Genomic DNA, 27,572 nt, shown 5'->3' on the forward strand with positions numbered 1-27,572 from the left:
ATTTGGGGCTGTATTATGGAGAAGTTTCCCAAGGAGATGGAGCATAAGGTGGATGGACCTTGAAGAAGGGTTTAGCTAGGTCAAAGAGGGGAGGGAAGCTCTTCCTATCAGAAAACCTTAAAATTCCTTTAGGAATAATCCTTATCCATAAAATGAAGGCTTTCCATTGGATCATCCATAAGATCCTTTATAGCTAAAATATTCTGATCCCTTAAGAATTTGAGGAAAGGCTTAGAAACAGGAACGAACATTGATTAAATAGGAAACAGTGTGGAGAACATACTGATGGAAAGGAGACATCTATGGTAAGACATGGTACAAAATCAGACTGGACAGGGAATACCAAATTTGGCCCCAAAGACAAGGTGTGAGGAAGTACAATATCTCCTTCCCTTTTTTGAAGAAATAGGGATTATGGGTGTGGAACACTGCTTATAATATTTGAATTGTTTGTTGGGTGTTAGTTCTGCTGCATGGATTTCCCCATTCTCATTGTGGTGGTGGTTGTTTTTAAGGGATGGTTTCCAGATAGGGCAGGAAAATGAAAGTGTTTCAAAATACATTAAAAAAAAAAACAATTTTAATGATTGCATAGGTAGGGTAAGGTGGTGGGAGTGGGGAACTGGGTTTTAGAGAAGCTTTGGGGTATGATGAAAAAAAGAACCCCAAGTCCCAAGACCTGCAGAATTCAAATTGTAGCCCTGCCACTTAAGAGGGTGAGCTTGGCTAAGGTAATTTAGCTTCTCTGGACCTCAGGTTCCTCAAAGAAATATGAAAGGGGCTTTGAGATCATTTTTAGATTAGACAGATTCTTTTACTCTTCTCTCTTTCCGCAGCATTTTACAGATGAGGAAAAGGAAACAAAGTTTTGTGCTTGGCCAGTTATTGCAAAGCTTTTAGAAGCAGAGGGTTCCCCCATCTCTTAGTTCCCGGTTCCTCCCTAATACCAAATTGGGGGGTACTGAAGACCTCATCTCCTACACCCCCAACCTGGCAAGCAACAAAACAAGAAAAATGTCGGTAAATTCCCTAATATTTTTTCATTTGGATTTAAGGTTGCCTCAATATTGTGTTAAATGAAGTCAACCCCCCCCCCCCCGCGCCCCCCTCCCCCCGTCTTCTCCAGGCTTTCCATCCCAAAGTCCATTTAAACTCCGAGCTGTGGGTCACTTTGGGTGCCGAAGGTACAGGCCTCAGGGCAAAAAAAACCTCCATCTTCCTCCAAACCAGACCGGTGGACAAAGGATGGCTTGACCGGAGCAATTCCTTTTTCCCCGAGGGTCCCCCACCCCCAATCGCTCCGGGCTGGCTCATCCTGGCTCTGTCTCTCTCCTACTCTCCACCCCCGCACACACGCAGTGCCAGTTAGTTTCTTGCTGGTCTTAATTTTATCTCATTCTGAAGGATTCAGCCTGGTACTTTGCATCCTGTTCTTGTTCTCATCCTGGCACTGATACTGAGGTTAACCATTGAATGCCCAATAAACGTGCTCCAAACGCTGTCCTCAAGAAGCTTACGGTAGTAGGAGTGGGACCATAAAAACGAGACGGAGCGCAGCTAAGTGCCTGAACAGGGGATGGGGAAGCCGGGATTTAGGACGCAAATAATAAGGTCGATGTGACTGCCAGGAAAAATTTCTAGGCGTTACCTTTTCCCAGTGTCCCTCGTTTATGTTTATATTCTTTATGCCTCAAAGAAACAGTAACCCCCCCCCCCCCCCACGCCCTGTCCCCACCCCATCCCCCTGGGTTTCTGCCGAGCTCAAGAGCGGCAAGGGGTTCGGGCATGTTTGGGGAAGGTTAGTCTCCAGAAACTAGTCAGGGTCTCAATGAGTTAGCGGAATGGGCTAGACGGGACGGGGCAGACCCAGCCGATTCAGGTCTCTGTCCTGACCTTTGCTCCCCACTTGTCATATAAGTACAAAGGCCCAGGGATGAGGAGGGAGGGTTGGGGTAAGTCGAGAATGAGGCGCAAAGACGCCCACCTCTTCCGGCCTTTCCCAGCCCCCCCCCCGCCCCCCCCAGCAGAACGGTGTCCGGGATTGGGGCAGCATGCCAGGGGAGGGAGCTCAGGGTGAGAGGAGGGCCCTGAGGGAGGGGTCAGGCTCCTCAGCAAAGAGTTAATGGGAGAGGGGGAAGGGAGAAGACGCCGGGACCGGACGAGCCAGCGCTGGGGAGGTAGCCAAGGATGGACTAGGACGCTCCAGGGGTCAGAGGTCGGAAGGAAGGGCTGCTGGACGGAATTAGGGGACCCCGCAGCCCTAGTTCGAGTCCTCTCTAGAGGCTAGGTACTTCCTCTTGCGCCGGGGACTTTCAGTTTCATTTCTTTCCGCCCTCCAGTCCGGGCCCCTTCCGGACGTACAGCTCAGTCCCTGCAGCCGCGGCCGCTGCCGCCGCCGCCGCCAAGATGACCAAAAAGTTCAGCCGCGCCAAGCTCCGAGAGACCGGCCAGAGATTCCGGAGTTTCCTGGCTGCCCGGGGACAGGACCAAGAAACCAACCGCGAGCTGCTGCGAGACCTGTACAACGAAGACTTCAAGAACAGGTACCATCGGGGCTCAGCCCAAGTCCCCCTTCTGTCTGCCCCTCTCTCGCGCCCCACTCCAGCCGAGACCTCAGCCCCGACGACCCCAGCCGCACCCTGGCTCCAGGCGCCACAACATCCTTCCCATCAAGCTCCCCCGGATACAGCTTGGCAATATTATGATATTGCAATGCTCAAGCCCGCCACAGCCAGGCCGTCTCCCCCCGAGGGCGCAAACCCTTCTCCCTGGTCCTCCGCTCCCCCGCGCTATGCCCGCTTCGGCGCTTCGGCGACCCCGCTGCCCCTTCCACCCAGGGCGAGATTTCGGACCCCTCAACCCCCACCTGTCTTGGGCAAGAAGGCGGTGGCCCGTTCCTAGACTCTCGTGTATTGCCGGAGTCTTGGGGGAACCGTTGGGCAGGGTATTTATTTCGCGGGGAGGGGAGAGATTAAAGACGGGGGAGCCCCAGGGGTGCCCATCCTCCCGGCCCCGAGAGATGAAACTATCTCCGAGAGTCCGTCCTTTGCCCACTTCCCAGCATAGCACAGATTAGGCGCTGAATAAATGTTTGTGGATTTGATTATTAAAAAAAAAAGAAAACCAATTTTTGCATGCATAAACCCTGGAATCTAGAAAAATAAAAGTGTTACCAAGAAAAAGAAAGAAAGAAAGAAAAACCGAGCTGACTGGAGAGGTTCTTTCCCTGGGGACCTCAACACCAAAGATGCAGAAAATTTTCAGTTATTGGGCTCTTTTGGAGTGGGTGGACTGATGCCTAATTCTATGGAACATCTGTGCAGTCCTACACACCCACTGAATTTAAGTGTACCAATGAATACTACAATTTCTAAAAACCCTTTTTTAAGGGGGAGGGGACAGCACAAGGTGTTTATTATATTCGGATGAGGTAAATCAAAAGTATGATTTTAGAGGGTCAGGTAGGCCGCTCAGAGGATTGATAGCCAGGCCAAGAGATGGGAAGTCCTAGGTTCAAATTTAGCCTCAAACACTTCCTAGCTGAGTGACCCTGGGCAAGTCTCTTAACCCCCATTGCCTAGCCCTTACCAATACACAGTATTGAGCCTAAAATGGAAGGTAAAGGTTTAAGAAAAAAAATGATTTCACATTGCCAACTTCTTAAAGGGTTTAGAGATTTAGTCCAACCCTCTCATTTTATGGATGAGGGAGCTTTGATTTGAGAGAAAAGTGACTTGCCAAAGGTCACACTAAACTGGGATTAGAATTTAGGACCTCAGCCTATTTTCTAACAAAAAGGTCAGAGAATTAATCTAAAAGCACCTTCTTGGGACTCTGCTGTAGTTGCTTCCTTTTGTGCATCTAGGCCTGGCTCAGGGTTTTGGGTTCTGGTGTTTTGGAGTTCTCAGAACCAGTCACTGTCATTTCATTGCTGGTTCCGGATCCTCTACCCCTTTGGGCTTCCATCGTATATGCATACTTGGCTCCGGGCCACCCCCTTTAGGAATTCTGTCGTACTTAGAACTCCACTCACATTCCCTTCCCCTAGGCTAATTCACTAGCACCCCTCCCAGTTTAGACTGGAGCTTTCTCTGCTGTTTATTTTTTAAATATATTTTTTTTAATTTTTAAATCAGATCGGTTTCCCTTTACTCCCTCCCCCCCAAAAAAACAAAAACAACAAACCGCCAACAATCCACCACCTTCTCATCCTTTTACCTTTATCCATCTTCTGCCTCCTTGTTCTTTTTTTTAACCGCTATTGATTTCAGACCAGAAATTCGTTATATTTATTTGCATAGTACAAACTAACACCTTCCTGTTGCTCCTTAAATACTTAAAACCCTCATATTTACATTCTAATTCATTACTTCTCTTGACTCTAGCCTGAAGCCTCCTTCCCCACCAGTAGGGGGGTAGTAGTGGTTTTACTTAGGGTTATTAGAATTTTGGGGGCTTAGCAATATTTCATCTCCCTTAGAGCGAATTAACTCCCTCTCCTCTATTCCCATTCCTAGTGGGGAGAAGAAGTCTTTGCAGTGAGAAATCTGTACTTTCCCTCCAAGTACCTTCCTAATATTTATTAATTAATTTTTTAAAAATTAATTCAACACTTGCTACTTGTCAGGCATGGGACTAAGTACTGAGAATAGTTACTTCTCTTGAGTTTAAGATTCAGTGGGGGAGGGAGAAGCTGGGTAGCTCATCAAATGGAGAGCCAGGTCCAGTAGATGGGAAGTCCTGGGTTCAAATGTGGCCTCAGACACTTCCTAGCTGGGTGGTCCTGGACTAATCACTTAACCCCATTTTCTAGCCCTTACCACCGTTCTGCCTTGGAACAATACAGAGTGAATTTAAGATTTAAATTTTAAAATTAAATAATTAATACATAGTATTGGTTTTTTTTTTAAACCCATCCCTTCTGCCTCAGAACCAATACATAGTGAATTTAATTAATTAATACATAATATTGGTTCCGAGGCAGAAGGGACGGGTTTAAAAAAGGGGGGGCATCATGTAAAGAACTGTCTATAAACAGTGTACATACATATGTGTGTTTATATGTGTATATCTGTGTATACATACAATATAAATTGGTTATTATCTCAAAAAGAAAACACTGGTGATGTGGGAGAAATGCCCCCAAGTTTAGAGCAAGGTCTTTCCCCAAGAATGGGAGACTCAAACTCTGTTCAGTACAGAAGAAAATAATTTTATTTGAAGAAGTGGTTTTTGGTGGTATAATAGCCTAATCATTGGCGGAATAGTCTGGAGACTAATGAGGTAACCTTAGGGTCAATGGATAAGCCCAAGAAGGGCAGTTTAGGTGGCTCAGTGGATAGAGCCAGGCCTCGGGGCAGGAGGTTCTGGGTTCCAACTTGGGTTTCTAGCTTTGAGACTGAGGAAGTGAGGTTAAGTAATCCCTGTTGCCCAACCCTTACCTCGATTCTGCCTTAGAACTAATACTTAGAATTGATGATTTTTTAAACCTTTACCACCCTCCATCTTAGAATCAATATTGTGTATTAATTCCAAGGCAGAAGAGTGGTAAGGGCTAGGCAATTGGGGTTAAATGACTTGCCTGAGGTCACACAGCTAGGAAGTGTCTGAAGCCCGATTTGAACCCAGTTCTTCCCCATCTCTGGGCCTGGCTCTTTCAATCCAATGACCCACCCAGCTGCCCCCATTAGCTTCTAAGACAGAAAGGAAGAGTTTAAAAAAAAATAAAGGTTTGGGGGAAGACCAGGAAAGACATCAAAGAGTAGGATTTTAGCTGGGATTGAAGGAAGCCAAGAGGCAAGGAATTCCAGGCATAGAGGACAGCCTGTGAAAATTTACAGAATCAGGAGATCTGGTGTCCTGTTCAAAGAACAAGAAAGCTGGAGCCCCGGGATAAAAGAGTACATGGAGGGGAATAAGCAGTGTAGGAAGGGGCCATGTTATGAAGGGCTTGGAATGCCAAAGAGGATTTTATATATGATTCTGGAGGTAATAGGGAATCACTGGAGTTCATCAAAGAGGGGAGGGAGGGAATATCACTTTGTTAGCTGCAGAATGGATTTGAATGGGAAGAGACTTGTATCGTGTAGGCCAAGCAGAAGTTTATTGCAATAAATCAGGGGTGTGAATGAGATGATGAGGGTCTGTGCGAGGGTGGGAGTTGAGAAGGGAGTGAATAAGAGATGTTATAAAGATAGAATGGATGGGGGGGGCAGCTGGGAAGCTCGGTGGATTGAGAGCCAGGAGGTCCTGGGTTCTAACGGGGAATCGGGGAATCTCTAGCTATATGACCCTGATTGAGTCACTTAACCCCCATTGCCTAGCCATGCTGCTCTTCTGCCTTGGAACCAATGCACATCATTGATTCTAAAATGGAAGGTTAAAATCCAGTGGAATTGCACCTTAACTACAGGAAGGGGTTGGGAGGAGGGGAGGGATAAATCAGGAATCTTATAATCATGGGAAAATATTTTAAATTAATTAAATAAAATTTTCAAAAAAAATAAAATGGAAGGTAAGAGTTAAATAATGATAATTTAAAAAAAAATGGATAGGACTTGGCAGGCTATTGGACGCCTAGATGGTCTTTGCTACCTTGGACCCTGTTCTCACCCATCCCCATTTCCTAGTCTTAGATCCTCTGGTGGCCATGGAGAGCCTGAGGACCTTGAGGATCCTGTGCCTACTTTTTCCTCCATGCTTTATGGAATGCGCTTCTATGGTCAAGCTAAGGTCACCAAGGATAAGGTCAAGTTTTGCAAAGTGAATCACAAGGTGAGAGAATGAAATCCTCCAATCTGACTTCACCCTCTTCATATGTTGTTGCTTCCTTATATCCCCAGAATAATTTAAGAAGAAAAGGGGTTGGGACTTCAAGCCCTTGACTGATTTTTCTTTTCCTTGCCCACAGAAGAAGAAAGTGAAGCAGGAAGTCAGGTTGATGGGTTTTAGGGAGATCAAACCTCCAGGATCCAAGAAGACAAAGTCTCAACTGACAAAGATCTTCCAAAATAGGTACGTAGGAGTTGGGGCAGGATGGATCTAGAGATGAGGATGGATAATAAGGATGGAGAACTGCTGAATGGGAATGCTCCATAGTTAGAATTTGCCCTGCTTTCTTTTTCTTGGTTTCTTGGCTTTGACGGCTTCCATAATGGAAGAAATAAGGTGTTGTTTGGTGATGAAATTTCTTCTTTAATCTTCTCCTTCCCTCCCCTACTTAAAATGATGTGAGGGTAGATAAGAGGAGAGTTGTTTGGCTTTGAATCAGTTTCTGAGCAAGGAAAAAAAGGGTTGGGAATAATCAAAGGCATGACCTCCTGCCAGCTTTACCACCTGAAGTGGCAGAGAGGTGAACCCCAAAGGAGTGTGGCCTCTGTTCCCTTAAAGAGAGCAGGAACAACCATGTGGGGAATTTGATAGCAATGCTTGGACAAGAGTCTCTAGGTAAGCTCATGAAGGACATGAAACCTTTGAAGCTGACAAATGTCCCAATTAAAATTAATAATAGTCTAAGGAAGTGAATCCAATTATATTGATCTATTAGCAAGGCTAGCAGTTACATAACAAATAGGATCTAAGGCCCCTCAGTAGGCAAGAGGACCCTGAATGGCAGTTATCAAAACTTTCTTAGAGTTAATAATGAGGAACACTCCTTTTTTTTTTCCTTAATGGCCAAAGCAAGACAATAACAAAGGGTACTAAACACAAGTTATGTCAGATAACCACAAGTTGTCCCAGAACATTTTATGGTTATATGGGATTTCCTAGAAATTATACAATTTTCAGGAATATAGAAGTTTTAAGTCACAAAATGGATGTTATTCACAAGATAGAGTCTGTTTGGTTCTTTCAATTCCCTCCTTTGATCCCTGGAAATCTATTCCCCATGGATTACTTATCCAGTGCCAGTTATATAAGATTCATTATACATTGAGATAAATATTTTCTGCCATCATCAGATTATTAGGAATTAATTTTGAACAAGCTGTAATAAAAAAGAATACAACATATAACACGAATTCCCTCCACCATAAAAATTGATGAGGTCTTAAGACAATGAGAGCCCATTTGATTATGGTTGTAAAACTAGGAAGAGGGTTCTATCATGGAGTATCTACATCTTTTTTAGACAATTGAGTTTCTGATATAATCTATTGGATTTTGTAAAGATTTGTTATGATCTCTCCTGATCCATTAATATAGGAACAACCAGATTGGTTGATCCTAGTTGCAGACCCTTCTCTGTGAAGCAATTATAAGCTCTAAAATCATGTGATTTTGTATGACCATCTGGGGATTTATGGGGATTTTGTTTCTATGGAAGGGTGAGCAAATGGCATTTGATGTTATTTCCCTCCTTGGCCTGCTCTGAAGATAAAATAAAGCAAGGAGAAGTTCATCAAACCACTTTAAATGAGTTTTAGCACATAATTTACCTGTAAAGGACTTAAGTTCTTTTTTTTTTTCATACACTCAACCTGACCTGAATTAACAAGGAAACCCAGAACACTCAGCAAGTATAAATACCAGAATGAAGTATTCTAATAAGGATAGCATCAAGTCTCCTTGTAACCTGTTAAGCCACTCCCAATATCCATTTAATCAGCACATTTCATCTTGAGTGCCAGATACCCTGCATGTAATGATCTGGTTCTTGGAAACATTTTCCCTTCAACTTTCTGGAATAGGTCTCCATCTCAGGGCAGCCTCGAAACGGGTACCTCCTAATAGATCTGCTTCCTTGGTTCCAAGGTACTTGCAGACACTTTTAGGTAGTAAGACTCAATATAATTCAGTTCTGAATCAATGACGACTTGACTTGGAAAATGAGCCCTTCTGTCTCTTTAAATTATCAGACAGAGACATCAAAATAGGAAAATAATTTTACTTTCTTTGCAATTACCAGCACAATTTTATCTGTAACATCCTTAGTTCAATTTTGAGAACTTTTTACAACATACTCAAGACCTGTCTGTACCATTAGAAACATCTGAAAGCCAATCCCATGCATTTATAGATATATATTCAACATTTTAATGCCTTTTTGAGGATATTATCACCATATCATTTTGAAGAATAAGACATTTAAAGAATCTAATCTTAACCTCAATATATATCTATTAGCAAGTTTATGGCAAGTCCAAGAACTCATTTACTCAAATGTAAACAGTATGATTTTTTTCATCCATTTAAGGATCTAATCTTACCTAGACAGCAGATATCCACCTATAGCAGGTACTGCACTCTTTGGTCATTTCCCTTGAATGATGGACAACCATTGTTGCTGTTCAGTTGTTTCCACCTCTTTGTGACCCTATAGACCTTTTTTTTTTCCCAGTGGTGTTTTCTTAGAAAAGATACTGGAGGGGTTTACCATTTTCTTGTCCAGTGGATCTCCCATTTTTGTTTTTGTTTTTTTCTTTTTCGTCAGAAGTCTTCATTATGACTTTCCTTTCTTTTTTGGGTAACCTAACATGGCATATCTCAGTTTCATTGTACTATTCAAGCCCCTCTGCTTGAGGGATCAAGACAATGATCCTTTTTAGGCAAACAGGTTGAGTGGCTTGCTCAGGATCACACAGCTAGTAAGTGTCTGAAGCTGGATTTGAACTCAGGTCATCCTTTCTACAGTACCATGTACTCTTATCTACTTAGCCACCTACCTGTCTCTGCAAATCATACCTGAAATCAAAGCTTAGAACAACATCAAAATACAGGGTTTTTTTTTGCCTTAATTTTTTTTATTTTTTACCTTAAATAAGAGCAGTCTGTGCTGAAGTGGATGGATCTATGTGGGCCCAGAGTGAAGCCAGGAGTACCACTTTGGCATGTACCTGAGGACATAGATCCCAGTTTGGGTTAGTTGATTGACTCTAGTGAGGGGATCCAAATCTTTTTTTGGCTGTGGCTCTGGACAGGACAATCAACTGTGTGCCTGATTGAATTAAGAACCCTGAGGCTAAAAAGTTGCCCCTGAGCCTGGAATTTGAGCAGACCCATACCTGATCCAGGTCTGAGTGAGATCAAAATCTTAGCCAAAGCTGGAGGCAAAGCTTTAAGCTGTCAGCTTCTCTAGGATTAATAGAATTTGCAGTTGGAGGAGACTCTCACAGCTCCCAGTCTTCAGGACATCATACCATCTCCAAATAACTAAAACTGACAGAAATTTAGAAAATAAGTTAAGAGTATCATTAAAGAAGGACTGAAGTTTAAGAGGGTACCATAACCTCCCAGAAAACAGCCTATCTATAAAAAGGTAGGAAAAATGAGCAAACAAAAAAACCCCACCAAACTCTAAAGGGTTTGTCTACAGAAACAAAGAGCAAGGTATAGACATAGGAGGGGACAGTGAAAGCAAAGCAAACCCATGCAAAATCCAAAAGAAAAAATATGAATTTGGATACAGATTCTGGAGGAGATTTATAAGGAGACCTAAAAGCTGACAGGAAAAATCAGGCCTTAAAAATTAGAATTGAGCAGTTAGAAATGAATGATTTCATGAGAAATCAGGAAACAGAAACAAAATCAAAAGAGTGGAAAAAAAACAACAGAAAAATCATGGAGTTCTTTATTGAAAAAAAAAACTGACCTGAAAAATAGGTCAAGGAGAGGCGATTTAAGAATTATTGAACTACCTGAAAATCATGATAAAAAATCTTGGAACATAATAATATTTTTTAGATTTTACCTTAAATGTTTAAATTATCATTTATTGTTTAATAGTTATATTTATACTTATTATATATGTTATGCAATTTATAATAAATATTTAGGATTTTACTTTAGTGAAATTTTACTAATCTTAGCTTATGGCTAGGTTATTATTTTTCTTGTGTTTTAGTAAGAATTAAGAATGAACAAATATAAGGATATTTAATTTTTCCCTCATTTACAAATTAAGAATTGCTACATTCTAGAATTTAACATATATGGTGAATACTAGTTCACACTTCAGGTGAATAGTTAAGTCTTAAAGTATTAGATACAATTTCATAATTCTCATAAGAGATGGTCAAATAATCCCATGTGAAACTCATTCTGAGCTATAAACAAATTTGTAAATTTTTAGCTAAGAGAGATCCTATTTCCTCAAACTTCAATACTTTAGAATTGCACATATGGTTAGTAGGGCTGATCAGATGTTTTGACCCAGCCCAAGGATGAAGTTCCTCAAAGATAATGCTAATTTAAAAGGACTTTGTAACTTTTGTCTCCCCAAAAAGAAGCTATTATCTACTTCAAATATGACATCCCCTATTAAATACTACTTGGGTATACTTGTTTTAAAGTTAACAACTATGAATAAGGAGGTGAGAGACTGAGGTTTAACAGTTTTCAAACATTTTATCACATTCTTTTTATAGCTCAAATCAAAATCTAGTACCATCAAGATAAAAGCATTTCTGAAACAATGGTTTCTTAAATTTCACAACAAAAACATTTAGAAACATAATACTTACATTTACTGACATTTATGTAGTGTTTTCTAGGTTCCAGGCACTATAATCAGTACTTTATAATCATGATCCTTATGATAACCTGGGAAATAGGTGCTATTATTATTCCCCTCATGACTTTTTCTTTTAAATTATCTGAAGAACCAAATCCTTAAGAGAAGGTTGTAAAAAGGGTACATCTCACCTTATTCCAAAGCTTTTCAGCTATAACCCAAGATAGATCAAAGATGATAGGGCACTGCTAGGCAGGGAGAACTATTTATTAAAAAAAGAAAAAGGAAAAAGAATGCTTACATTTTTACCAAGATTGGGTAGCTTAGTGTATTGAGAGCCAGGCCTAGAGACAGGAGGTCCTAGGTTCAAATGTGGCCTCAGACACTTCCCAGCTGTGTGACCCTGGGCAAGTCACTTGACCCCCATTGCCTAGCCCTTACCACTCTTCTGCCTTGGAGCCAATACACAGTATTGACTCCAAGATGGAAGGTATGGGTTTATTTAAAAAAAAAAAATAAAAATAAAATTTTGCCAAGGCCTTTAGCATTACTATACTAGATTGAAGAAAATCATATCTTTTTTTTTTTATCAGTCAGTTAATTTGCATTTGTCAAGTCCTATGAATTTTTTTTGTAATCTAAAATTGACTGGGAAAGGAGATAGTGAAAGAAACATTCAGTATTCCTCTGAAAGTTTCTCAAATTTTTTTCTAAGTGGAATCAAACCTTCTCAAATCCCTTTTCCAAATTCAAAATTCTTCCTTCCTATTAACCTCTACTCACATGATGAATGCAAAGGTATTTTACCTTTCTTCAACTTTCTACCTATTTTTCTCTATTCTCTACTTTGTTAAAACTCTTCATTGTCAAGAAGAGTTAATAATAGGCAGGTCTTAAGTGTCCAGGAAATTAATTGGGAACTACTTTCTCTTATTAGTGAAATCATCTTCCTTCCTTACAATAAATCTATCACTCCAGGGAAAGAGTGATGAGAGTTCAAAATTTCTGTGTAACTTTCAAAATTTTATTAATTGATGTTTTAATTATAAATTTATTATCTATATTACAATAACAAAAATTCTTGAACATTGGGAACAAAAAACGTCTTATAGTGTCTTGTCTGCCTCCCTAACTTGGGCAGAGTTAGAAATGCAGAGAAAGAAGCATAGAGAGAAATGCTATCTTTCTGAAGAATGAAAATTCCTAGTTTTTTTTCTTTTCTTTGACTCTCTTTTTCCTTTGGCTGCTCAGATTGCAAGAAGAAATTAGTTTGATTTATACAAAACACAGATAATACAATGAGACACATAGATATACTTGCCCTCAAAGTTCCTTTCCCTCATCTCCCACTGAAACCTTAATCAAAAAATCATTGGGAGACTTGAAGGAAACCCTCCCCACCAGCAGAAGTCAGTGTATAGTTTTCTAAAAGCTGTCTCAGAGCTTTAATTTGCAGTAATTGAAAGTGTCTTCTTTGAGCCAGATCAACAACCCATCTGGATTTAAAAATACATATATTTTAGACTAATCTTTACCCAGTTTAAGAACTCTTATTTTTAATCATCTTCTGAATAGGAAGTTTCCTCTGTTCCCAAGCCAATAAGAACTTCTATAAGGGGATGTCTGTCAGAATCTTTTGCAGTTATAGACCAAATTTCACAAAATTTAATAGTTTTTGTTGTTATTTTGGTGCTTTCCCCAGTTGAACCAGAAGCTTCCCTTAGTCATTTTTCTAGGATTCCCCTTTGCTATGCTATTCATCTACTAAATCCCATTATTTCCTAAAGCTCCTTCCCTCGAGAATATGAATCATGTAACCATGGAAAAATATTCTAAATTAATTAAATAAGATTTTTTTCAGCACAAGATACCAAAATAAAAATAAAGCTCCTTCCCTTGGCTTTATTTCCTTAAAGGGACTCCCCTTCTAATGGAGAGACTTACTTTAGCTCAGAAAATTGAGATCAGGGTTGAGGAGAGTCCTTTGCACAGAAGTCTCTGGAGGTGTGCCCTAGGGAGTTCTTCTGAAAGGCTGTCTCTGGATCAGAATCCCTCTTCATCTCCTAGCTGGCTCACTATACAGTCACGAATCAAATGGATAAGAGACTGAAGAAGGGAAGTCCAAGCCTATTGATTCATTAGCAAGGCTGGTAATTGCATAACAAATCAGATCTCAGACCCTGCATGGCAGTCATCAAAATGTATAATCCAGAATGAGGAACAACTTAGGTGTTAGAATCTTGAGCAACAAAGGCATTCTTTTTTTCTGAATGCCAAATCAAGGCAATAAAAACACTAACCACAAATTGTCCCAGAATATGTTGTAGTTGAACTATCTAGTTTCTCCCAAACTATATTATAGGAATATAGAACTTTTAAGTTACAAAATGGATGTTATCCACGAGATAGAACAAGTTTAGTCCTTTCACAGATGAATACTCATTTAATCTTGATTTTTTTTCCCCCAGTTAATTTCCACAATGGGCACCGGTGCCCTCTTTTATTCTCCCAGGGAGCTGGCTCTGCCACCCTTAGCTCTCCCCTTCCCAAACCCCAGACCACCCTCAGACTCTTCCTCCTCCAGGGGTGAATATGTACGTGGGAAATACGGTGTGGATGTGGAGGCTGAGGGAGGCTATAAGACCCGAGATGATGGCCAGCTTGTTATCCGCCTGGATTTGGAACAGAAGGTGATAGTGACCCTGAGGCTTCAGAATGGGGGAAGTTATCCCGTCACCCTGCTCCGTATCCTTCCGCTCTGCCGGGTGCCCCAGTTACGTTTCGAGTCAGAAACTGAAGAAGATGAGCCGATCACTCTAAACCCTGGTGAGGGGGGCGCGGTGAAAGGAGTTCTTGGGTGGTAAGAGATCTCTGTCCCGGGGAACAATTCCCCGGGAAGAGTCCTTGATAGGAACCAGAGAAGGGGCCGTCTGAGTATTGGGGAGAGTGGCTTTCCAAGAAGGGGGATCTGGTTACAGTTTGAATAGGGTCTCTCAGAGGGTGGATCCCGGATGATGGAAGGTCCCTGTTTAGGGGAGGGATTCTTGTAAGCTCAAAATGTCTTCCCTTCAGGTGACTTTCATGAGCTCCATGTCCACTGTCTGACCAGTTATGTGGGCTACTTTCCTGCAACTGTGCTGTGGGAGCTGCAGGGACCTTTGGGATCAAGGATGGAGGAGCCAGGCATCTTTCACATTGCGCGATTCCTTGCTGTCTTGGCTCGAAGTCCCCTGGCCAAATTGCTGGAGCCCACAGCTCCCTACCAGCGCAGCCGACTGACACCATATCCTGCTTTAACCAGCCGGGTAGAAGACGGGGAGAGACCAGACAGGTAGCAACATCTTTTCCAAGGGCAAAGATTTTCCAGCCAACTTCCCACTTGCCAGGACAAGGAGAACACACCGTGGGAATCATGTCTGGATTTGCCAGTTATTTTTTCCCATGACCTATTACAAGAGTTTAAACTCTCTCAGTCTTAAATTTCCTCTTTTTTTTTTTAAGTAGGGAAAGGTGGCAGCAGGGTAGCTAACCCTAGAGATAGGAGGTCCTGGGTTCAAATCTGGATTCAGACACCTAGCTGTGTGACCCTGGGCAAGTCACTTAACCCCTATTACCTAGCCTATTCCACTCTTCTGCCTTAGAACCAGTACACAGTGTTGATTCTAAGGCAGAAGATAAAGAGTTTTAAAGAAAGAGATAATGACTAATTATTATATATTACAATTGTATGATTATATTAATATATATTTTGTATTTAGAAATCATCTCTATATTTTTATGTTTTGTATTCTAGAATATATTATATATAATTACATAATATGTAATCATACTAATATTCTGTAATATAATAATTATCAATAAATGTATTAGATTTTTAGATAATATAGAATTATTGATTGTAACCTTTTGTAAATATAGATATTAATAATAATATAAGGTGATATGTTATAACATTATGTTGTTTATACACACACACACACACACACACACACACAAAACACAGCTACAAGCTGTGTTATTGGGTTGGTGCAGACAACAGTTACTCTTAGCAGCCAGGTGGTGCAGTGGACAGGGCGCCTTTGAAAAGGAAGACCCAAGTTGGAGGTTTATTAGCTAGAGGCCTCTCTTAGTCTTGGGTTCCTCATCTATAAAATGGATAGTAATTAAATCTAACTCACGTGTGTTGGAGGGGATTCAAATTAAGTGAAGTGCTTTGTGACCCTTAAATTGTTATAGAGAAGTGAATTATTAATATTGTGCCAGAAGGATTCAATGAGAAAGCGTGAATGAAAGGGTCCAAACTCCCTTTGTTGTCTTGCTCTGATGTCTTTTCCCCCCCATCTCTTATAGGGGTCTGGGGTATGACCTGGAGATGACTTTGAGTCTTCCAAAGTACCACTATCCAGCCAAACTAAAGCAACTGCTTCCACAACTCCTGAAATCCTCCAGTTTCGGCCCTCATAGTGATGCGGCTAAGATCCAGTATGTACCTTACCCCCTCCTCACCTCCTTAATTTATTATTTCAGTTCAGCTCTGCTTCAGTTTCCCTCCCAAAGCCATGTGCATTCTTCTGTCCCTTTTCACCTCCATTTTTTTTTCTCTTAGTGGAATGGGTTCTTTGGGAACCATTTGGGAATAGCAATGAGGCCCAAGGTAACTGTGTAGGGTTGAGTTTGTTGGGAGGATTTATGGAAGAGGATGAAAAAGAATGGTATGGTTCAAGAAGGAAGATATGGCTATCTTGCGACATCAGTGGAGGGAGTTTCTAGACTGATGGATAGGATCCATGCCTATAGTCAAGTAGGAAAAGCACAAGGTCTGGACATGGGGAAGAAGGAACTCCTGTATGGCTAAGACTCCTGTGATGGAAAGGTGGCTGCTTGCAGTCAGAACCCCTGGGATGGACATCAGCTCTGTGAGCTACTAACCTTTGAGCTTCCATTTCCTTTTCTCTAAAATTGGAATAGTAATACTTGTGCTAACTCTCTTACCTCATTGCTGAGATATCCAATGAAATGGTATCCAGAGTGTTTTGCAAATCTTAAAGCATCCCAGGCTTTTGCTACTAATGTTACCCCCAGCCCCCAACTCTATTCCTTCTTGCTACCCCTGGACTTAGGGAGCCGTCCAGTGGTCTCTCTGCAGGTCCAGGCTTGCTCCATCTAGAGGTGACGATCCAGTTGAGTAATGGAGATGAGAAGCACTATGTGTTCAGATCCACATGCACAGGCGTCACATAGCGTTCTGCCATAGTATGGAGGTTCGTTTATTATGTAGACTGGTGATTACATACTTCTTTGGCACACAATCAGTTTTGTACATTATGTTTCCATAGTACTTAACAACAGATGTGTAGCCTAAGGAGATAGTCAATGAAACATTGTTGCTATAGATGAATGACATGGACAGGGTGATCTAGAGGTTAGTTCTCCCTGACCTAGGAGAACAGTGTTAACTTTTGGTCAGCTTTCACAATCAATCACAATTACTTAGGAGATGGATAACAAAACTATTTCGGAGCTAGGTACAAGGTTAGAGGGCAATTTAATGACAGACCAGATTTGGGGTTTTCCTCAATTTCCAAGTCACATTTTTCTTGTGTTTCACTCGGGTACTTGGAGATGTTGCTCTGGCTATTGTAACATAACAAGCCAGCAGTGTGTCCTGTCGACCTGGACTTGAAGGTGATTGATGTTCTTGGCTTGCCTGGCTTGTAATGGGAGTGAATGTAACTCTGTGAAGAGGGAAAGGAGGGGGGTAATGGGTAGTGATCTTTGGGTTTTAATTCTTTGAATGTAATCTTTTAGGGCAATAATCTGAGGGGATTTTAAGCTGGGATATGTATGTGTTAACTCTTTAAGTCTTTGCTCTCATATTATTTCTCCTGTATTGGGGAGGGAACAATAATCATAAAAATTCCATTAAAGAGAGAAGTCATACAGTGGGAGGTTCCGTGGGTGTCTTAATTTTCCAGAAAGTCTCTTTGCAACTCTGGAACTTGTGTGACCATATCAGACAGCATGAGCTTGATGGTTTCCCACACCTGGACTCCTTTGCTTTTACCTAAGTGACCTTGATCAAGTCCCTTGGTCTTCTTGGACCTCCTTTTCCTCATCTGTAAAAAGAGGGGGTTTGGATGAGATGGCATCTGAGCTCTCTCAACTTCTGTGATGCTGTGACTCTTTTTATCTCCCTCCCTTGCTTCTTGTAACAAAAACTTGGAGAGAGTAGATGATAATGGGGTGGGGGAGAGGGTCCATCCGTCCTGCCTTCTATCCTAGAAGCCAGCTGAAGACTCCACTAAGTTGGAGGAATTATGAGGAGAAGTTTCGGCTGCTTTTACACCTAGAAGAGCTTCAGATGGAGCAAGACATCCGTCATTATGACTTGGAGTCTGTCCCCATGATCTTGGACCCAAAGGACCGAAATCCCCCGCTCCTCACCTTAAAGGTCAGAATTATGGGAGATTAAAAGAAAAGTGGCTTGGATCCTGTCCTGAGGACAGTCAGTCAGCACTGTAAGATTCTAGAGAATCTGATAGATTAGATCTTATAATCAACAACACACTGAAAACAGACAGACATTATGCTTTGCAGACTAACCTAGAAACAAGTGCAGAATAATATATTGCAAATAAATTATGAAACAGTGACTAAAGATGTGCAGCGTAAAGGAGTGTTGTAGGGATTGAGAGTAGATAGAATCAGGGAGAATTTCATAGGGGGATTAAATTTGTTTGATAGTCTGGAGCACAGCATGGAAGTGGTCTTAAGACATAGTTTGGATGGCTTTTTAGGGTTGCAGGAGCAGCTAGGTGGCTCAATAGATTTAGAGCCAGGAGTTCCTGGGTTCTTATTTGGTTTCAGACACTTCCTAGCTGTGTGATTCTGGGCAAGTAACTTAACAACCCCCATTGCCTAGCCCTTACCACTCTTCTGCCTTAGAATAATACTTAGTATTAATTCCAACATGGAAGGGTTTTTTTAAAAAGGGTTGAAGGGTTTAAAAACCAATACTTAATATCGATTCAAAGATGGAAGGGTTAAAAAAAATTTTTTTTTTAAGGGTTAAAAGGGGGCAGCTGGATAGCTCAGTGGATTGAGAGCCAGGCCTAGAGACAGGAGGTCCTGGGTTCAAATTTGACCTCAGACACTTCCCAGCTGTGTGACCCTGGGCAAGTCACTTAACTCCCATTGCCTAGCCCTTACCACTCTTCTGCCTTGGAACCAATACAAAGTATTGATTCCAAGACGGAAGGTAAGGGTTTAAAAAAGGGGGGAAAGGGGTAAAAAAAAAGGATTTTTAAAAAGGGTTAAAAAAATAAAGGGTTTAAAAAAATAAAAAGAAGAGTTCTTGGAGGGTTAAAGCAGGAAAGTGGTTATAAAATTCTGGCTCCTTAACTGTGTGGTTCAAACTAATCTTGTCTTGGTTTCTATAATACTCCAAACTTAAATGGACAGAGATAGGAAGTAGAAGAGGGTCAGTTTACAGTGGCACATCCCCTAAGGCTCTAGGATACAGAGGGCATTGCTTATCCTCTCATCACCATTTTCTTTATTTTTTTTAAAAAATAAACGATTACTTTCTGTCTTAGAATTGATTCTATATTGGTTCCAAGGTGGAAAAATGCTAAGGGCTAGGCAGTTGGGGTTAATTGACTTTCCAAGGATCACATAGCTAGGAAGTGTCTGAAGTCAGATTTGAACTCAGAACCCTGTCTCCAGGCCTGGTTCTCTACCCACTGAGCCACCTAGGTAATGGTAATCTGGTGTGTGTTTCTTCTTTGAGTGGGTGCTCATGGTCCTTTTTTCTCTCCAGGTTCCTGGGGTCGCTGAGAACCGTCCCTCTGTGCTTCGAGGGGACCACCTATTTGCGATCCCAGTCTCAGATCAGGGCCAGGATGCCATCACCTACAAGGGCTTTGTACATCGGGTCGAGCTGGATCGGGTCAAGCTGAGCTTTTCCCCAGGGTAAGATGGGAAGGGGAGCCTGGAATTGAATGGTGGGAATGGCAGCTGGGGTTGGGAGATGTGAGATTAAGTGAGATTAGGAAGTGGATGAAGGGAAGATGGGCCGAGGAGGAAGCTGAAGCTATAATATATATACTGCATCTAAACACTATATATACATTATAATCATAATAAATGCACCATATACATGATATATACTATTTATACCATATATAATCTATATATACTATATAAACACTACACAATGTATAATATATATAACACATGTACTATATATACACCATATAATTATGATATATTTCTGACATAATATAAACTAGAATAGGGTTATAACCTACAGCATATATACTATATATACAGTGATATATAATGCAATATACGCACTATATATACACCATATTTACTGTATATACACACTTTACAACATATTGTAAGGATGGGAGGCAGGGAAGATTTGGAACTGAGATGAGGATGGAAAGAGGAGGAGTGGCAGTGAAGAAAACCGGTTCTGAGGAGCCGTTGGGGTCTTCTGACCTGGGACCTGAAGCTGTCAGGACCAGTTTTGGGGGGCTGAGGATCACCGAAGCTACCTGAGAGGATCCTGTATCATCCTCCAAAGCTCACAGCTGATCTCCTTTCAATATACATCTCCTGCCTCCTCAACCTGAAGGAAAAAAGACATCTCAGTCCCCTAACTGGGGCCGCGGACTCTCTGAGGAGAGCATTGCTCCCCTTGTCCTCCCCTGCTTCCTTGAACTTATTCTTTCATACCTCTTAAGTTTAATAGTTAAATTAGATAATAGAAGGGTCATTTTAACTGGGAAGGGACAGAGACGACTGTTGGGCAATATTACAGGTCCATTGGATTACAGACTGTGTAGCATTTTAACAGGGCTACCCATTCCTCTCCCCTCATCCAGTTTCCCTGAACCCCAATAACAAACCACCTGTATCAGTCAGATACTCTTTAGCCTCTCAACAATATTGGAAAGAAACTAGTGTCAGGTCTCACAAAGAGTGCCCGAGGCCTTTCCCTGGGAGAGCCCTGCCTGGGGCTCGCCTCTAAAGCCTTTGTGAGGGGAAGGCACTGAAATGGTCCACAAAGTCCACAAAGGTAGCTGACAGGGAGCTTGTCACTAAATCCCCTTCAGCCACTTCCTTTGGGGAAAGCCTGTGGTAACACAGGGGAAAGGGAGGGAGGCAGTAGATTCACTCTTACTAGCTTGGGCTCCCTCCACCTGTTCCTGTTTCTATAACCCTCTCAGTGAAGTGAACCCTTTATTACCATTCAAGACATATCCATTTTTACGGTATATTTTCTATACATGACATATATTTATATGATATGTTTATATACTATATACCATAAGTATGCACTATATTTACAACATATACCGCATATATATGACAGATACATGATATAGAATAATATAGTGTGTATATTATATATTTACTATACATACACATTTTATAACATTCTATATACATGTTATATATTTATGTAATATATACCATATATTTACAACATATACAGCATGTTTACTATATATACATGATATATAATATAATATAAACAATGTATTGTATACACACATTTTACATACATGTTATATATTTATATACTATATGTAGCATGCCATATACACATTATATATTTACAACATATATATTATAGACGACATATGTAATATACAAATATACACAACAGTAACATAATATATTTGTAATATATTCCATTTACACAATATATATATTTATATCACACATATAGAACATGTACTATATGTAATACAGCGTGTTTAGAGCCTACACGATGGGTTGCACACACGGCACACACACGACACTTTAATGCCTACACGTGTCCTCCGTCCCTTCTATGCCTCTCCAGACTCCTGAACCGTTTTGTGAATGGGATGAAATTCAAGGTGACCTTCACCTTCAACCGGCAGCCCCTCCGGGTCCAGCATCGGGCTCTGGGCCTGGCCAGGCAGAATGCGCTCGAGCCGCTGCTGTTTCCTTCTTACCCCCGAGCCGTCCCTCTTCTGCCTCCCAGTGTGCAGCTTTCGTGAGCAAACTGGTTATGGGGAAGCAGATGGCGGGATCCTGGGCAGACGGAGATGGGGAGGGCCTGGACTAGGAGAAGCCGATGGGAAGAGGAGGGAAAGGGAGGATCGGGCCCAGGGCTTGCTAGCTTCACCTCCGTTGGGCCTCCCAGGAGGGGGGTTGAGCCCTCACGCCTGCCCTTCTGGTCTCGTCTTTCCCCCAGGTTGTATGACCGGAGTCTGGAGTCCAACCCTGAGCAGCTGCAAGCTGTGAGGCACATCGTTCTGGGCACGTCGCGTCCTTGTCCCTACATCATCTTTGGGCCTCCAGGGACTGGAAAGACTGTCACTTTGGTGGAGACCATCAAGCAGGTCTGGGTCCAGCAGAAACAGTCTCTCCTGAGACTTTTAAAGAAAACTTTCCATTGAACACCTGCTGTGTTCCCCAAGACTTTGGCGCCCCCACCTGGGCCCTGAAGTATGCACCCTTGAAGTAGCTATAGAAGGGGTTCTAATGGGAAGGGTACCAGCAAGCCACGGGGACCCTGTCCTGGGCCCATTCTCAGGATTCCAGTGGTACGGGTTAGCTCTAAGTCACTGCTATTCCTGTCCCTTCAGAACAGATCTGTTTTCCCTCCCAAAGAAGGCTCCCCAAATTTCCCCCAAAGGTCATAGGACAAATGTACTTTTGGGGGCTCAAACCTGGAAAAACTAAAATACTGGATTTGTGTTCTCCCTCTTTTTCCCATGGGGCGGGGGCTGCGGAAGGGAAGTTTTTAAGACGGCTGCACCCCCAGGTGGTGAAGCTCCTGCCCAATGCCCATGTCCTGGCCTGTGCCCCGTCCAACTCGGCGGCTGACCTGCTATGCAAGAACCTCCGGACCCATCTTCCCAGTTCCATCTACCGCCTCCTGGCACCCAGTAGGGACATCCACTTTGTTCCTGAGGATATCAAGGTGACGGGGGACAAGGGTGGTGGTGGGATGGTGGGGTGTCATGAAAAGATCTCCGAGAACCCTGGAGGAGAGTGAGAGGGACAAAAGGCTTTTTCTTTAAATCGGCCTTATCTGCCGTCTTCGAATCAGGCCCGTGTCTTGGTTCCAAGGCAGAAGGGCAGGAAGGGCCGCGCAATCCAGATTTAGTGACTTGCCCAGGGTCACCCAGCTGGGAAGTGTCTGAGGCCAGATGTGAATGCAGGACCTCCCGTCTCTGGGCCTGGCTCTCCATCCACTGAGCCACCCCGCTGCCCCCTGGACAGAAGTTTTAGGAGATTTAGAACTAAGAATAGGGGTTGACTGGTTGAACTCCCTTCTTTTATGGCTAGAGGCCAAAGAGGCCCAGAAAGATTCAATGTCTCCTTGTGGAAGTCACGCAGGCAGTCGGTCTTAGGGCCAAACAGAAAGAAGGCAGAGGCTGGATTTCAGAGGAGCGAGGAAATAGGAATAGGGATGGCGGCGGGGAGGACAGACAGGCGAACCCTAAGTTTGTCCTACCTGATCCTCCGTTCCCCAGGCCTGCTGTAACTGGGACCCGCAGAAGGGGATGTACGTCTATCCTGCCAAGAAGAAGCTGCAGATGTACCCTGTGCTCATCACCACCCTGATCACCGCAGCCAGGTGCGGCGTGTCTGTATCAGTGTCAGTGTGTGTATCTGTGTCTGTTTCTATGTGTGTCTGTCTGTCTGTGTCTGTGTGGGTGCTTTTTGGGGGGTGCTGCCTTTGGCTGAAGCCTGACCACCTGATACCCCCAGGCTGGTCTCTGCCGAGTTCCCTCTGGGTCATTTCACTCACGTGTTCATCGATGAGGCCGGCCATGCTGAGGAGCCGGAGAGCCTTGTGGCTGTGGCAGGTGAGGTGAGGGGCTGGGGGGCGGGAGATGGAGCCTGGGATGCCCAGCTGGGCAGCCTTCCCCTCTGCTTAGCCTTCCTCCTGAAAACCTCCCGGGTGTCAGCTCCCGCTCCTGTCCTTTCCAGGGTTACTGGACGTCAGGGATTCCATCGATCCAGGTGGACAGCTCGTCCTGGCCGGAGATCCGCAGCAGTTGGGTCCCGTGCTCCGTTCTTCCCTTGCCCAGAAACACGGGCTGGGTAAGTGCGGGTGGTTCGAGGCATCCCGTGTCCGCGTTGGCTCGGCCATGGCCGATTCTGTAGATGTCCACGCGGCCCTCGGGCTGTCTCTGGCTATCTAAGTGAAGAGACTCCGGGGGTGTCTGAGGAACCAGCTTCCCCCGGGGGGAATCCCCTTCTAGGATCCGGGGCCAGGCGCCTCTGACCTTTAAGCCTGTGCTTGTGGGAGGGAGGGAGGGAGAAGCACAAGAATCACTCGAGACCCTTTTCCACACGGCGGCTCCTCAGACCGTTGCCGGGTCCCCTCCAAGGCTCTCTTCCCCAAGCTAAGCATTCCCTGATCCTTCAACACTGTCTGGAGGCTCAGGACACCTTCCTCTGGCCGAGGGAGCTTTAGGATCTCTCAGGGGGCTCAGGGGATGGAGAGCTGGGTCTAGAGGTAGATCCTGGATTCCAGTCTGGCCTAACAAGTCACTTAGCCCCCGTCGCCTAGCCCTTACCGCTCCTCCGCCTTGGTATTCATTGTAAAAGGTGGGTTTAAAAGGAAAAAGATTCGCCCCCGTCCCTTCTCCCCTCCCCGGCAAGCTAGGAGTGACTCGATCCTTCTCCCAACCGGCCCAACCGCGCTCCTAACTGACCCCACGCAGGTGTTTCTCTGCTGGAACGGCTGCTGAATCACAACCCTCTGTACCAGAAGGGCCCCGAGGGCTACAACCCCCTCCTGGTCACCAAGTTACTGCGCAATTACAGGTACCCTGCGAGATGCTCCTCCCCCGGCCCTTCCTCTGCCAACTCTCCTTCCATGCGGGCGTCCTCACACTTCCCCAATCCCACCCCGAGCTTGTTCGGTCCTCGCCACCACGGGGTGAGCCCGCCTGGGATAGGCTAGAAAAATGGACACCTGACCGTCTGAGCGCGAGCTGGCTTTCAGGGGATGTCGTGGAAACTGGGAATGGCAGCCGAGCCTGCCTCAGTGAAGTTCTAGGCCCGGGAACGTGCTGGCCAAAGCACGCTCGGGATGAGGTGGGGAGGTGGAGGGGCAGCTCGGCTGCTCACCTAGAGATGGAAGGTCCGGGCTGGCCTCAGATGCTCCCAGCTGCGCAGGTCGCTCGACCCCCATGGCCTAGCCCTAACCGCTTTTCTGCCTTGGAACCCGTGTCTCATTGATGTGAAAGCGGAAGATTCTGGTTTGAATAAAAGGACGGTACCAGGCTTCAAAGGCGGGGTGCTGAAGCTCGTTTTCTAGGAGATTCGGGGTGCTCTGACCAGACCTGTGCATCGAGTCTGATCTGGGTCCTGGTCTACACCTCCGGTTCCTGTCCTGTCACTCCCCCCTCCAGGTCTCACCCGGACATCTTATTCGTCCCTAACAAACGGTACTATGAGGGGGAACTCCTGGCCCACGCGGACCCACTGGACAGGGACCGATACTGTCTCTGGGAGGAGCTCCCTCACAAGGTTGGTGGGGCCGGGCACCTCGGCTGTCTTTGGGTGGGTGGGAGTGAGGAAGGAGCCTTTATTATCCTGGGTTTTGGGGGAGAGGGAGGGACTTTTACCAATTCAGATCTGCACCTTCTTTCCAATTTAGTCTGAATAAGTTATCTGGTTGGACACTTCCAGGGTCATTTATGTGATCTTTGGCAGGCCTTGAACTTGGGTCTTGCTGACATTATGACCCCTCTAGGGGCAGCTGGGTGGCTCGGTGGATAGCCAGGATTTAGAGACAGCAGGTCCTCGATTCCAATCTGGCCTCACATCCTTCTTAGCTGTATGATGTTGGGCAAGTCACTTAACTTGGATTGCCTAACCCTTACCACCAATATGCAGTATTGATTCTAAGAAGGAAGGTAAGGCTTTTTTTAAAAAAAATACTTCTAAAGTGGAGGGCAGGAATTTCTCCCCACCCCAGCTTTAGGAGGCTCTCAAACTTTTTGTCCTATTTGGACTGTCCAGTCTTCACCAGGAAGGGGCGGCCGGTTGGGGAGCATGGACTCGGGAATCAGATTGTAGGGCCCTGGAGCACGATGGAGCCGGGAGGCCTTTCTGGCTCAGATCAGACAGCTTGGAGGCATGCTCACAGTCCCTGGGACAGGGACAGAAGGCAGGACCAGTTGGGGTTGACCACTCTTCCATGTACTCATTACCTCAGGGCTTCCCAATCATCTTTCACGGTGTGATGGGCAAGGATGACCGAGAAGGAAATAGCCCATCTTTCTTCAACTCCGAGGAGGCAGCTACGGTGGTTTTCTACCTGAAGAAACTTCTGACCCCACCCCCTAAAAAAGGCCAAGGCCGGCTGAGCCCCCAGAATGTGGGAGTCATCTCCCCGTACAGGAAACAGGTGAGATTGGGAGGACCCATCCAAAGGAGCCCAGGGAGTGGTTCCGCCATGGTGGTTTTCGACTTCCCAAGAGCCCAATAAAAGGAAAGGCCACAAGAGATCTACTGTTCTCATTGTAGGTGGAGAAAATCTACCAGTGTATAACCAAGCTGGATAAAGACCTCAAGAACCTCGACAACATCAAAGATCTGAAGGTCCCTTTCTAACCATTCTCCTTCTGGAAGCCCCGGGGTTCCCTTCCATTCCCATTTCCGCCCTGCACCTCGCCAACAGTCTGGGCCCAGCTGACCCCCTCATCTCTTTCCTGCGGCTCCCCCACCCCCAAACGTCTCCTTCCTTTGCTTGTAGGTGGGCTCTGTGGAAGAGTTCCAGGGCCAAGAGCGGAGTGTTCTTCTTGTGTCCACTGTCCGGAGCAGCCAGAGTTTTGTCCAGATGGACTCTGATTTTAATCTGGGCTTTCTCCGGAACCCCAAGGTCAGACAGGGAGGGGAGCTGGGCAGAAGGGAGAGAGTTCTGGCCCTAGTCCCCCCTCCTACAGCCTCCTTCTCCCTTCCTTGTCACAGAGATTCAATGTGGCTGTGACCCGAGCCAAGGCTCTCCTTATTATCGTGGGGAATCCTTTGCTTCTCTACCAGGATCCTGAATGGAACACGTGAGGGACATTGAGTGCCTAACCTTGGGAGAAACCCGCTCCTTTAGTCTCTCCGCACTGGGGCCTCTCAGAATTCCCTAGGATGGTGGGGGATAGGAAGGTGAAGAGGATAAACCCTTCTGCTCCAGGCTCTTGGGAGGAGAGTGGGCTGAGGACACCGGAGAGCCTGGAGCTCTGTCTGGGTCTCCAAGCGCAGGCGAATACACAGACAGGAAGGCCTGATACACCTCAACCTAGGAGGACAAGTGATGCCATTTCCCCTCCCTCTCCCGCCCCCCAGGTTTCTGAGGTTCTGTAAAAAGCACGGGGGCTACACTGGGTGCCCCTTCCCCGACCTGGAACCAGAGCAGATCCTGATCCAACAGCTGAGCACCCTGAGCCTTGGCTCCCCTACCTCAGGTAAGGGAGTCCCAGCCCCGATGTTGCCTCCTCACCCACCCACCCGAGGCTCCCAAGACAAACCTGCCCACCTGCCATTGCTTCCTCCTCTTTCTAGAACCTCACCCTCATGACCGGGCCCCCCTGGCCAGTGGCCTTCAGGAGCAAGTGGAGCCACCCTGGAGAAATGAGCTTTAAGGAGCCCCTTCCCCTAGGCCAGCCTGTACCCCCAACACTGAACGGAAGAGCCATCCTGGGCAGGAAAGGAGGGAGAGAGAAGGGGGAAGTTTACAAAGCTGCCATTGCCCGCCCTCTCCTCCCTGCTAGAGGTGACACAAGGAGCTCCTGACATTTGGTTTCGAGGGGCACAAGGAAGAGGACTCTGGAAACAATAAAATTTGTTCTAAAGCCACCACCTCTGGGCCTCCACAGTCCACCTCCCCAACAGCTTCCTGCTGGGCCAGACTGGGGTGAAGGATGGGGCGGGCCTGAGAGAAGGGGGCCCAGAGAGGGGCCCTGACATCCCCCCACCCCCCTAGAGCTGAGGAGGAAGCTGAGTGGGAGGTGGACGGGAAGCCACCCACACAGCAGCTAATTTTAGCCCAGCCAAAGGCCACTCCCCTCCATCCCTCCTCCTGGGCACTGGGCCAAGACTGACCTCATTCTCTGGG

At 44.8% G+C, this 27,572-nt stretch overlaps 1 protein-coding gene across 3 annotated transcripts; it reads left to right on the plus strand.

The window, feature by feature from the left end:
* Positions 1-1,400: 1,400 nt before the first annotated feature.
* On the plus strand, positions 1,401-27,316 carry MOV10 (Mov10 RISC complex RNA helicase). 3 transcript variants are annotated; one of them, XM_056819216.1, is made up of 23 exons: positions 1,401-1,611; positions 2,340-2,543; positions 6,630-6,774; positions 6,911-7,014; positions 14,037-14,278; positions 14,525-14,783; positions 15,803-15,934; positions 17,735-17,903; positions 19,272-19,423; positions 21,312-21,488; positions 21,690-21,837; positions 22,263-22,421; positions 22,978-23,081; positions 23,216-23,313; positions 23,438-23,551; positions 24,178-24,280; positions 24,871-24,988; positions 25,680-25,871; positions 25,991-26,065; positions 26,220-26,345; positions 26,435-26,523; positions 26,804-26,922; positions 27,020-27,316. In XM_056819216.1, the coding sequence occupies exons 1-23, from the start codon at positions 1,577-1,579 to the stop codon at positions 27,097-27,099; spliced, it is 3,144 nt and encodes a 1,047-aa protein (XP_056675194.1). In that variant the 5' UTR covers positions 1,401-1,576; the 3' UTR covers positions 27,100-27,316. The 3 variants fall into 3 exon arrangements, with proteins under 3 accessions (XP_056675194.1, XP_007485215.3, XP_056675192.1); XM_007485153.3 differs by lacking the exon at positions 1,401-1,611 and adding an exon at positions 1,671-1,798; XM_056819214.1 differs by lacking the exon at positions 1,401-1,611 and adding an exon at positions 1,934-2,073.
* Positions 27,317-27,572: the final 256 nt, after the last annotated feature.

The sequence above is a fragment of the Monodelphis domestica genome, chromosome 2 (assembly GCF_027887165.1).
Source record: "Monodelphis domestica isolate mMonDom1 chromosome 2, mMonDom1.pri, whole genome shotgun sequence".
In the NCBI taxonomy this organism is placed as follows: Eukaryota; Metazoa; Chordata; class Mammalia; order Didelphimorphia; family Didelphidae; genus Monodelphis; species Monodelphis domestica.